The sequence below is a fragment of the Tupaia chinensis genome, unplaced genomic scaffold (assembly GCF_000334495.1).
Source record: "Tupaia chinensis unplaced genomic scaffold, TupChi_1.0 Scaffold000146_1, whole genome shotgun sequence".
Classification (NCBI taxonomy): Eukaryota; Metazoa; Chordata; class Mammalia; order Scandentia; family Tupaiidae; genus Tupaia; species Tupaia belangeri.
Window position 1 is genome coordinate 13339387 of NW_006159616.1, and position 13622 is coordinate 13353008.

General features: G+C 38.7%; 1 protein-coding gene across 8 annotated transcripts in view; it reads right to left on the reverse strand.

Moving 5' to 3' along the window:
* The window catches only part of KIF1B (kinesin family member 1B), a 161341-nt gene that overhangs the window by 72626 nt on the left and 75093 nt on the right, over positions 1-13622 (reverse strand). The window contains exon 20 of one of the 8 annotated variants that reach the window (XM_006145357.3): positions 9115-10602. The exons of the other annotated variants lie outside the window; for them this stretch is intronic. Within the exon in view, the coding sequence (XP_006145419.1) occupies positions 9115-10602 (1488 nt within the window). Of the gene's footprint in view, positions 1-9114; positions 10603-13622 lie in introns of those variants that run through there. 8 annotated transcript variants of the gene reach the window in all.

Consider the following 13622-nt stretch of genomic DNA (forward strand, 5'->3'; position numbering starts at 1 on the left):
GTATAGAAAAAAATCCATGAGTTCACAATAATAGTTACCAAAAAAGCGGGGGGAAGCTCGTCTTTTTAAAAAATGCCAGCTAATAAATGCACAATGAATGACAATTAGGATTTTAAAAATCACCATACTGCCACCCCAGATGTAGAAATTTAATTAGACAAGGATCAATAATAAATAGTAAAATAATTGAGTGAAAAGGAGATGGGAAAGGATATTCACACAATCCAAAGGCCACCACCAGAAACATTAATAGGAAGAGAATTAGTATACAGTATTTATAATGAAGAGCGCAGGGAAACATCACATTAACCAAATTTATTAAACTTTAATAATACTGGGAACAGGAAAAATTGTATTTTATGTCTGTTGGTATATAGCGAATCACCATTATAGATGGCATTCTTTTTTTTTTTTTTTGAGAGGTTTTCGCTATAGGGCGCATGTGCTCGCCAGACAGACAGAGACAGACAGAGAGACAGAAAGCGAGAAACCACTCCCCAGGGGGGATGGCCATGCCGCAATCCCTTCTCCTCTATTCTCCTCTTGGGATCTTGGGCACGCACGCACACGTTCCTGGTGTGAGTTTAAGCCACGGGGTCTGGGATGTGAACCGCAGTCAACTGCATGGGAGTCCAGCAACATAGCCATTACACTAACTGCTGGTCCCATGTTTTATAATATTAATACATGTAATACATCCTCAATACACAAGTTACTATTATCTTCCTTATCACAGCTCACAGGGGACATAGTACTTCTTGAAAAAGGAATTATTTATTTAATTTTATTTGTTATTATTAATTTTTTTAATTTGACCAGAGAGAAAGTGTAAGGGAAAGTAAGAAGACACACTGCCAGGTCTGGGACTCAAACTACAATCAGCCATGGGGGAGTCCAGCGGCATAACCACCATGCCACTTGCCAGCCCCAACATGAAAGTGCTGAAATAAAGACAGGTTTGTATTCCAGCAGGATGGAGAGAAACTGTAAAAGAGAATGAATAAGAGTACAGCAAGTGCTTGGGAAAGTATGGGATACGGGGAACAAAGGCTAGGCTAAGACAGTTAATCTGCTATGGGAGAATAGGCCAACATATGAGTATGAATGTATGCAGAACTACAAGTGGAAAGAAAAGGAAGTTTTCTTCTCATTTTCCTTAGTAAAACGAAGAGCCTCAGCTGAGAGCAAGAGGCCACCTTTTATTCCCTGAGGTGCCTGTTAAAGCCTTTTGGAGAACCCTGTATTTTTCACTCATGGCATTTGTCGTGAATGCACTGGTTAACTGTGAGCTTTACAAAGGCAGGGATCATTTTCTTACCATTCACCACTGAATCCCCAGTATCTGGGCATGTATCTGTCTTGTAGATCAGATGCATAGCAACATCCTGATCTTAGAGATTAATAGTTCCCCAAAGTGACTATCTTTCAGATCAAGGGTTAATACTATGGCCTGAGAGCTGGATGCTGTGGCCTACTGCCCGTTTCTATAAGTAGTTTTACTGGAACACATTCACCTTAGTTCATTTGCACATTATATACAACTGCTTTCCTACTACAACAGCAAAGTTGAGTACCTGCAACGGAGATCTTCTGGCCTCAAAGCCTAACATTTTTACTATCTGGACTTTTACAGAAAAAGCTTGCCAACTTCCATTTCAGATCAATGGTTCCCAAAGGTAGTTGGAAAACAAGAAGCATCAGGATCACCTGGCAATTTCTCAGGGATGCAAATACCGGGTCTTACCCTAAATACAGTGAGTCAAAAGAAACTCTGGAAGTGGGCTCAGCAGTCTGTTCTCACAAGACACCCAAGAAATTCTGATGCACATTACAGTTTGAGAACCATTTCTCCAAGTCATGTATAGAGAAGACTAATGAAATGAACCACACAGATATGATACTCTAGCTGAGTTTATATTCTCATGGAAGAACCAAACAAGTACACGGCCCAGATAATTACAGGTTTTCATTATTAGACCAGTGAGAATTGACTGGGAGTGGGCTGGGACAGGCAGAGTGGCATTTGAGCTCAGATCTGGAAAAGGATAAGCAGAATGGGAAGAATTCCAGTCTAGAGCCCTCAGCCCTCAGAGCCTTGAGGTGAGAACAAACTCACCATGTTCAAGGAACAAAACGCTGGAGTGTTAAGTGTGTTAAGATAGGAAGTCAGAGAGGCAGACCAGGAGCCGGAACATGTAAAGCTATGTGGGCTATGGTAAAATTCAGATTTTTAGGTGCATTGGGAAGCCCTTGAGGCCACTGATGTGATCTATGTTTTAAAAATATGATACTCTTGGGGCCGGCAAGTGGCATGGTGGTTAAAGGCGCTGGACTCCCACATGGCCAACCACAGTTCAAGTCTCGGACCTGGTGGCTTACTTTCTCACTTCCTCTCTGTCTCTCTCTGATCAAACTGGAAAATAATAATGATAAGAATAATAAATAAAGTTAAATAAAATAATTTAAAAAAATATGATACTCTTCACATGGCTGACCGCATTTTAAATCCCAGACCCCATGGCTTGAAAATTATGCTGGGTGCATGTGCGTGTGTGTGCACCCAAAATCCCAACAGAAGAAAGGAGAAGAAGGGACTGTGCTGTGGCCATCCCCCTAACCCCCAGGAGGGGGGCGGTAACTTCTCACCTTCCTTCTCTCTGTCTCTCTCTGGTGAGTACACGCATCCTATAACAAAACTCTAAAAACATAAAAATAAAAATAAAATACAGATGATACTGGTTGCTAAGTGAACAATGGATTATAGGAGTCTGAAACAGACACAAAGAAACTAATTAGGCTATTGCTGTACTCTAGCACAATTGGGGCTTCTGCGAGGAGGTGACAGTTAAGGTAAAATCAATGTCACCATTCTTAGTTTTTGACATTCCAAGTTTGGCTCATAAATATCAGATTATAATTAGCAAGCAATAGCCAGAAGGCTAACAGCCCCATTGAAGGGGGAAGGGACATGACATCCAGTTTTGTGTTTTGGGGTTTTTTTTTTCTTTTTTCTTCAAGGTTTCTGCTATAAGGCACATGCACTTGCCAGAGAGAGAGATAAAGTGAAAAATCACCCTCAGGGGGGATAGTCACTACAATCCCTTACCTTACCTTCCACTCTCCTCTCAGGGTTTTGGGCATGCACACACACGTGCTTGGTGTGATTTTCAAGCTGCCAGGCCCGGGACTTGATCCATAGTCAGTCATGTGGGAATCCAGCACCTGAACCACCATGCCACCAGCTGGCCCCGACACCCAGTTCTTACCAACACCAAATGTGCTCTCTTGCACCTGCAGCACTGTGCAGTCAGTCTCAGATCTATCCCTCCAGGAGGGGCATAATGCCTATGCTTAGACCTACAGCTCCCATCTACTCCCTATCTCTCAGTTCCCTCTTGGTCTTGCTTACTTCACTTTCCAACCATGATTCAAGTAAGAGCCATTATCACCCTGGGGTTGCATACACCACACCTGGCTTGACCCATCCACAAGTCAATTTGATGATTCTTCTCTAAAAGTCTGTCAGAATCCCTGCCTCTCTCCTTTCTCCCTGCCTCAGTTTGGAAAGCATCGCTTTCTCATTTGATTCATAGAGCAACTTCCCACCTGGCACACTTGACTCTGAATTTGCCTCACTACAACCTATCCTCTGTATTTTGGCTATAATGAATATTCTATTAGGCAATCCTACCATGGCAATTTCCATGTCTGAAATAATTTAGTAGTTTCTCATCACATTCAAAGTAAATCCCAACTCTAGCATGCCACGATCTGGTCCTTGTCCCTGTGGCACTCCTCATGTCTTACCACTCCCCCATCTAATATTCTGACTACCCCTCCCACCTAACATTCTCACCACCCCAAGTTATTCACTCATCTCTGATTCTGACAGGCTTCCTCCCTTTGCCTGCCATTGAGTCTCTGCTCTGGGCTCACAGCTCACTCTTTCAAAAACCTCCCAGCCCCTGGGAACCAGCAGTTAGCGTAATGGCTATGTCGCTGGACTCCCACGTAATCGACCGTGGTTCGTGTCCCGGACCCGGTGGCTTAAAACTCACGCCGGGCGCGTGCGCGTGCGTGCCCAAGATCCCGAGAGGAGAATGGAGGAGAAGGGATTGTGGCGTGACCATCCCCCCTGGGGGGTGATTTCTCGCTTTCTGTCTCTATGTCTCTCTCTGTCTGTCTGGCGAGCGCACGCGCCCTACAGTGAAAATCTCTCAAAATAAAATAAAATAAAATAAAATAAAATAAAATAAAAACCTCCCAGTCCCCTCTGGATGAGACTTCTACCCAGTGCATATAACCATCTCTGCACATACCACACTGTGTTAGAAACGTCTGGGGCCAGACAGTGGTGGAGTGGTAAAACACGGTGCTCTGAAGGCAGACCCACTGGGAAGGGTGCTGTTGTAAGTCTGGATACCTCCCTCAGTATGTTGCCCATAATCTCGGTTGGCTTGAGGTTGGGTGTGGATCAAGACTCTGTCAGGGGTACTATCTCTCTCTTTTTCACTCACTAACTCATGGAATAAACTTTAAAAAGCCATTTGTGTCATCCTGTAAATGGCAGAGTTTTGGCAACTTTTCTACCAGTTTCTCCAATAACAGAGAAATATCAAGTACTTGAAGGGAAACAGCACAGAACCTCAAGTAGACCAATTTAAGCATAACACTTCCCTAAAGTGAAAACTTATGTTTACTTAGTACTGTATTCCATAATGCATGATTGTATTGCTTTCAATATAAAAATAATATGCAGTCAGGACATATGGTCTACCCCAGAAAAATTTGCTTTGTCCTGTTTCCAGTGTATCACCAATACTCTGGAGGGAAGAAAGCAGAGGTTACAGCAGGAAAGAAAAGCTATGCAGAGTTACTCAAAGCTTTTTGGAAGTTTAGCTTCTAACCATATGGAGGGAGGTATACCATTTCAAAGACTGTACCATTTCTAAGTATGCAACAAAAAAATTAAAAATATAATTTAAGGTAAACTCAAAGAAATCAAAAAGTGATGTCCTTACTCATCTTACACAAGGAAAAAAATTACTTAAGTAAAACATAGCATAAAGTGGGGCTTAAAAATCTCATTTATGATAGAATTTGTCAAATAGCAAAGGGCAGTAAAAACAAAAGCTTTAATCAAATTCATATAGAAATATAAAAATTATTTTATTTGCAACCATTTTCAGATGAAAAAGCAATAAAGTTAAGAGCAGGGTTAGTTAGCATTACTTTATTTCACTTTTCCCTCATAGACAGAAATCACATGCCTTTTTTTTTTTTTTTTAATTTTCTATAGGGCACACGCACATGTGAGAGAGAGAGAGAGAGAGAGAGACAAAGCACCCCCCAGGGAGGATGGCCATGCCTCAGTCCCATCTCCTCCATTCTCCTCTTGGTATCTTGGGCATGTACGTCTGGTGTATTTTTCAAGCTGCCAGGTCTGGGGCTCTAACTGTGCAGTCAGCAATGTAGGACCCAGTGCCATGACACCAGGTGGCCCCAAGAAATCACTCTTAAAATTTCAACGTTTATTGAACAAAGATTTTATTTTTAAACATTACAAACTAACTCTCCCTTTCTGAAAAGGCAGATCTTACACTGAAAGACAATCTTCAAGCATTTTTCTTTGTTTAAGAAACTGAGAGGAAAAATCCACAGTTCATTAACAAGAAGATTCACAATTTCTTTTTACAGTAAAAATGGAAGGAAAATCAATACATTTCACAACCTAAAGTGGTTCAAACTAAGTATATCTGTAACAAATTTTAAAATCTGGGAAAGATGACACAACTGGACAATAATGAAAACTGCTTATAGTAATTTTGGCTCCACCAATGTAGAACAAATGCATGCTTTGCACTGCACCTAAGAAAGCTTCTTCATTAAGGTACGCCAGAACACAGGCAGCTTCCCCTCCCCATAGTCTTTTGTACAAATCATGAAGGCAAGTCTACAAAGGACCAAAATAAGGTGTCAGGGTACAGCAGCTGTCTTAGTAAATCTATGAAACTTCCTGTAGTCTGACAGCCTTTACTACAGACTGCAGTGTGACAGACTCAGTGTTTTCTCAGCATCAACCTGTACCTAAAGCACAAAAGGTCACTTTGACGTAATAAACAATTCCCATTTATTACATTACCAGTGAAAGGAGAGATAATTCACTGTGCTAGAAAGAATTAGAAGGAAGAATAAAGGAAAAGCCCTTTGGTTTAGACTTATTAGATAAACAGAATGTCTTTAATTCTCTAAGGAATACCATTTTTGTTCGTAAAACTATACCAATTAATTATAACCCTCTATATTTCCATGAATGTCAGAACATATCACTTCAATAGCATAAACCTTTTCCCATTTTGCTGATAATAGCTAAGAATACTTCAATAACATATAATGGTTTCTTGATGACCAATTTTCTTTGGTCTTATAACATCTTAGTTTAGTGAGAGATACTATCACATTTTTAAAAATAAAAGTAAACTGGAAGCTTACAAAAGCAAGACACTGTTTATTTACTTAGTAAAAGATTCAATGAAACAATTTAATTCATGTGGTTATTTTCTTTTTGGGGAGATTTGTGCTATAGGATACGTGCATTCACCAGAGACACAGAAAGTGAGAAACCATTCCCCAGGGGGGATGGCCACACGCAATCCCTTCTTCTCCATTCTCTTCTCAGGATTTTGGGCACGCACTTTAAGGCGCTGGGTCTGGGACTCCAACCACAGTTAACTACGTGGAAATCCAGTGACATAACCATTATGCCATCTGCTGGTCCCCATACGGTTATTTTCTAATACAATAATATTTTCTAAAATGCATAAAGAGACATTAATGGCAATCAATCAAACGTTGGTTCATTTATTCCTGGGCATCGGTGAAATTAAGGGCTCCTCCACATATTTCAACATTCAGCAACACAAGGCCACCAGGATCATCAGGTGAAATGAAAACATAAACTTAATTCTTTGGATATCACGGTGGGCATAGTCTTTATCATAACCCACATTTGTAAATTATGGTATTATGTAACTCTTCATTCTACAATGTCGCCTGATCACAGGTAGAGAATAACTCACTCTCACTGTTAAATGGAAAATGGAGGCATCTGTCCACAGATTAAAAGGCCACCATAAGAATGAAAATATATGGGCCTAGCCTATGTTACTTCAAGTTAGGGAAATGAGAACCCATTTCTTGCTAGAGTTGAAAGCTGAGTAATTATAATTTTTAATACTAGAAAGTGAAAATTTTGACAATAAAGGAACAGTTCACATACTTATATCTGAAGAGGAATAAAGAAGGACAACTGGGATTTATACAAGATGCGCTGAACTGACTGATTTGAAGTAGCCTACCAAGTACATTCGAACCAAATGGTACAGGAGATTGTCGCCTCAATTGGCAGCTCATAAGAAATAGCATTCATCCATCAATCTGCTATAAAATCTCAGTTAAAGACTAGAACAGTGCTAGTCAAGAAAGCAAAAATATGCCGCAAAACTTCTCATTTTGAACGGAAAAAAAAAGTTAACTGGAAACAACTTTCTATGCATTAAGAAAGCACTTTCTTAGAAGCAAAGAAAATATACTATGATTAAAAATGTGTTCTAATAAAGCATAGTGCCCACATGCAAACAAACTGAAAAAAAAAAAAAAAAAAAAAACCAAAAAAAACCCAGGTAACCACATTATCACAATCTTTAAGGCTTCTTTGTATGTTAATTGCTATCTTGGCTTCAATTTTTCACACCATTTGGTAGATGATTTAATATAACTTAGGAATCTTCAACAATGTGAAATCATGTGATTTCAGACATCTCTGGCTCTTCACACTGCCTCTTAGAAAAATTTCTGACAAGTTCAAGAGATGAGGAAGGACGCAGAAAACTATTCTTTTCTTCTCAGTAAAATCCATCTTTTTTCATGGATTTACCAGTGAGAAAAACTTAGATCACAAAATAGCAAAATGAGGTATTGACAAAATTAAGTCTTCATCAAGATTTCTCTTTTCTTGCTTGAGCATCTGCAAGCATTATTACTGTCTACTTAAGTTTAGTTTATTATACATGATCTACTTTAAAGAAAACTCCACTAAACTTAACTTTTATTATTTTAGTAATATTAGAAAAAAGCAACATAGAACCATATGAAGTAGCTTTCTCCCTATGTCCCACCTCTTCTCTCTCCCACCAAATTTCCTCCTTACAAGTTTATACATAATGCTCAAAGCAATTGTACAACTTCTTTGTTGGTACTTCTGTTAGCATGATTTTAGTGACTAGTTTGGGATGTATGTAGTGTATGTGTGTGTGTGAGAGAGAGAGAGCGAGAGAGAGAGGATAGATTAAACTTCAAAATGCAAACTACAAACAGAAACTCAGACACAGTGCCAATTTAAAGATTTCAGTATCATGACAAATTTCATACACATTATGATATAATCTAAAAAAACTGTTAACTCAGTTCTACATAAAATACAGAAGAAGAAGACGTGGAAGTTCTGTGGAAGATGCAAAGCTGTGTACTATAAAACATGTCTGAAGACATTTAGTTTTGGCTTGTGAAAATAACAATTATATTTAAAGAAAGGAACAGATGTGGATGAGAACTCCAAAGCTATGTCCACACAGTTGCATGTTATTATTTTTAAACCAATTTCTAACATTTAGGGGGAATGACAGACATTTGATCTACATTTCACATTCCCCTTATGAATGTCTGCATAAACTAAGAGGCAGGTCTTTCTGGATAGCAGATCAATTTATAAAACTGTAAAAAAACAACAAAACAAGACACATCTGTGTAAGTATATTCAATTCTTCAGGCACCAAGGAAGGAATAAAGTCTCAGAAAAATAAAGGAGGTCTCAATGTTTTATCCAAAATTCCAGAAACTGCCCATTTATGGTATAAAAGAAAAAGGGAGGTGTTGAAACATTTACCAGTGTTTTACGTTTTAGCAATATAAAACCAGTTAATATCTGTAGGCATACAACATTAAAATCATAACGTAAATAGTAGGAATTCAAGGCCAAGGGTAGAACCAACTCAAATCGTGAGCTAACATTGCCTGTTTCTTCTACCATAATTTCAAGTTTGTGCAGTACTTTAGTTATACTGTAGTTTCTCTACCAGCTTTGAGATTGGGTGCTGAGAACTGTCTCCTCATCCGTGGAGGTGTCACAAACTGGCTACAGTGGTTTGGCTTGTCAGTCTGCTTCTGAGCGGAACTGGCCACACTGCCCTCTGACTGACCTCCAGTGTTATAATTACAGTAAGACTGCCGGTGTTGATGGATATGGCGCTTTGCCTGGAAAGTCTGCAGATCAGCAGCTGTAGGGTGACCACTGTGGGAACTTAATGACTCTGAGGACGCAGATGCCTGGCAGCGCGTACTTTTCGGCTGGCCGTTATTGAGAGAATTGCTTCTCCAGCGTAACTGAGGTGGCTGCTGTTGACTAGTAATATGCTGCTTGCTAACTTGGATGTGATCTTGGCTTCGCATGCTCTGAGAGGCCCATGGTAACTGGGAGTCCTTCGAAGTTGCTCTGCCCCCTTTTTCTTGGGACTCCTCTTTATTTCCTTTCCTTCCTTCTTCCTCTTTTGGAATTCTAAGCTCTATAACCTCATCTTCTGTTATGATGATATGTGTCCCAGGACTCCAAGAGTTTCTGTGTTTAGGGTTGCTCTTAAAGGGGAAACGGGGCTTCCGGTTCTCAGGTGGGATGAACCTATGAGGTACATTCTGCCTACGAAGCTGCTTCGTTATCTCCTGCTGTTGCAAGTTCTTAAACCGGATTTGCTCTTGCCTCATCCAACGCAACCGCCCACGTCTAAAAGCTGGATCCCCATTCATCAGCTGGGAAACGCGTTCTTCTTTCCCAAGTTCTCCACTGTCTCCTTTACTTACGTCATTATCAGCAAAGCTACTAACACCAGCACCAACTGGTTCCTTTGCTTTGTGGTTTCCTTGGCTTTTCTGTTCCTGAGATCCAATCAGGGGCAAGACTTTCTCCATTTTGAGCATTTTATTTCTTAAGACTTTTATCTCCTCATCTTTCATGTTATTTTGTTTTTTGACTTCTTGCAAAATATCTTCCAGCTTGTCTATATGAACCTTAAGATCATCTACATCCGTTCCACTTTTACCACTGGCCATCACGTCTTCAATCTTCTCATCTCCGACACCAACAGTGTCCCAGACATCCCTTGCCACTGCCCTCCAGGAGTCCCGTTCATTGGGATCTTTCTTCCCATACATGGCACAAAGCTCTTTCATCTTAACAATAGCCAAGGCTTCAATCTCCTGCCGGCTATGTCTAAAATCATTGAGAGCAACCTCATAGCAAATCTCTTTAACAGCCTGAATCTTAAGATCTGAGATAGTGACCCACTTGGAATCTTTACTCAAGCGCCTTCTTTGGGGGATTTGGTACATTTTAATTGGCTCTCGTTTCTTCCCACTGCTGGGGAGGCCGCATTTTTTAACAATGGTTTGCAACTTGCTGGGAGGTAGCTTTTCTCTCAAAGAAGTAATCAGTTTCCAGCTCTCTTCACAGGATCTCTTGTCAGAATCGTCCCCGCTATCAGAATCCGCATCCTTTGGAAAAACAAAATCAAAAAATAGCCCCAAAATAACCAAAATTAAAATGTAAAAAAGGAAAATTAAATCAAAGAAAAAGCAAGCAAAAAATAATTTTAAAATCAAAGCCAAAAAAAATAAAACCCTAATAAAACAAAACAAAACCCTTAAATGATGTGGAATTCTATTAAAATATATGCATATGTAGACTGCTATTATATACAGATTTGTTAATTTAGTATCTCTAATCGAAATAGCTACTTTCTGGCTTAAATCATGAAATCAACAACCAAATTTCTTAGGAGGACTGACAAATAGAGTGACTCTTTCACTCTAAGGTCACATGACATTAGCAAAACTGTGATATAATATCTCCACTATCTCAAGAAAATGAAGTGAAACCAATGCCCCACACATGCTAAGAACCCATGCAGACACTTCCCCGCATTTGCCTTGGTTATTGCTGTTGCTTCTTCCAGAATCCTTCCCCCATGAGTGAGCACAGGTGCCATACAAAGATGTGACGAGCAGGCGGATTAACAAAGGTTAGTAAGGCTGTAGGACACCAAGTTTTGTTTAGCTTTACTAAAAAGAGCAGCCCTAGAAAAAAGTTAGAAGATGAGAAAGTAGAAAAGGAAGCAGTCAAAACAAGGATGGTGTTAAAAGTATGCCAAGAATCCCTATTAGCAGACCATGTGAAGGTTTTTTCAAACATTTTTTTCTGTAACACAAAAGGGTTTGAAACTAGTCTTTCCATGAGCAGACACTGGATTTGCTATTTTCTTTTATTGTGTTAAATTAATTTATTTCTTTTGTACAATTTAAGAGTATTATCCAGAGAAAAAAGAAGCATTAAGAAAAGGATCCTTACGATGAGTCTGGTTTATTTTTTGCTTTCACAAACTTAATCCAATAAATACCTTATCCCTAAAATCTAATAAATTGTCCAAAGAAAAATTTAGCTAGTCAAATATACTTCCATTAAACATAATTCAAAATTCCAAGTAATTTTTAAATAAATACAACTTAGAGATGTTTCTGTTTAGGCATCTCTAGCTATTTGAGGAATATCACCTTAAGTGACCACTCTTCCAATCAACACATAAAACACAAAGATTATACTCTACTTATATAAAATGGATCCACTTTAAAATGCGTCTTTAACTCTTGTCTTTCCAGCTGTCCATCTTTGTACCATTACCTCTTTTTCAAAAATCTTTACTCAGGCCTAAACAGCAACCTGATTTCACAGCAATGTATCTTTCAAAGCTATTAATATTTATATAAACCAATCGTTCCTAACTAACACCAGCAAATCTTGGAAATACAGATTTATATGAAAGCAATGTTGGATTTAGAATTTCATACAGCTTGGACAGGAGTAGAAAGAATTTCTATTCAGGAAATAAAAGTTGCTGGGAAAAGAAAACACTAGATAAGTAGTTCTAGAGTGTCTAGTAAATTATTATTAATAGTCTCTTTTATTTGGCTGTGATTATAAAAAATTATCTCTAGTAAAGGTTTTGGTTTCATTTTCTAAGAATGCTTTCTCTCTCTCTCTTTAAATTTTATTTTTGCCATAGGGTGTGTGTGTTCATGGAGAAAGTCAGAGAAACACAGAGAGGGAAAAAGAAAGCACCTCCCCACAGGGATGGCCACATCACAATCCCTTCTCTCCAAATTTAGGGCACGCATGCACACATGCCCAGCCTGTTTTTCAAGCTGCCAGTCCAGGACTCAAACTATGCAGTGAGCCATGAGAAATACAGCACTTTAACCACCACACCCCCAGTTGGCCCTTCTTTTTGTTTTTGTTATTATTTTAAGGAAATTAAATGGATAAATAGTATCTTGCTTTCTAAACCAAAGGTTTTTATGTGTGGTCACTCTCTAGGGAGTGAAAAAATAACCTTTAACAATAATAACAATAATTTGGCTTCTGGAGCTAGCAGGTGTCACGGAGGTTAAGGCACTAGCTCCCACATGGCCATCTTTGCAGCTCGAGTCCTGGACCTGGCTACTTTAGAATCATGCCAGGTGCATGTGCATGTGTACCCAAAATCCCCAGAGGAGACTGGAGGAGAAGAGGCTGCAGCATGGCTATCCCCTTTAGGGGATGATTTCTCACTTTCCCTCCCTCTCTGGTAAGTGTGCATACAGTATAGCAAAAACTTAAAAATAAATAAATAAATAAATAAATAAGGCCTCTGAATTTTAAAATGCTACTATTGACTTGTATTACTTCTCTTGACCTGTATAAATGGGTACTAAACTCACTCATAACCCCAATCTATTTGAAACTTTTTTTTTCTATTTGAAACTTAATGAAAAGCAGATATAGCTAAATTTACAGACTCTACAGTATTTTTTCCATTTTTAATTTTAAATATCATAATGGCTAATCTTAAATGATATAGATGACATTAATAAAATTAAGAAAAAAAGTATGTCTGACTCCTCAAAAGTTTTTTTCAAATAAGATAAACTGAGTTTTACAGAATATAAACTCTCTTTGATTCTTCCCACATAACTTACAGCTATCTCTTCTCCCCCTTACCTGTTTTTTTGTCCCTCTTAAAACTGCTTAATGATGAAATGACTATTACTAAATCATTGCCTTAATATCATGCTTGAGAGGAAAGCTACATCTTTAAACTCTAAAACAACACAAATAAATCGAAGTGTATCTAAATCCAAAAAGTTCAAATTAAAGTAAGTAGCCATACAATTGCTTAAGTTACTCTGCTTTTAACATTTGTACTTGGATACAATGCTTATGTATGTATAGGAATGTCACAGTGTAAGATGCTGCTAGCCCAGGTACAGAGTATTAAAATTATTTTGGGGGGGAGAAATAAAAAGTAGCCATAATTTTCTTTCTTTTCAAAATACTGCCATATTGTCTCTGTAGAATACATCCTCCTTACATTCCCAGCATATCATCCTATCACATACTGACCATGGTACTCAATCTGTATGCAAAGTTTATATGCCAAGATGTAAATCTTGTCCAATGTCAAAAAAAAAAAAAAAAAAAA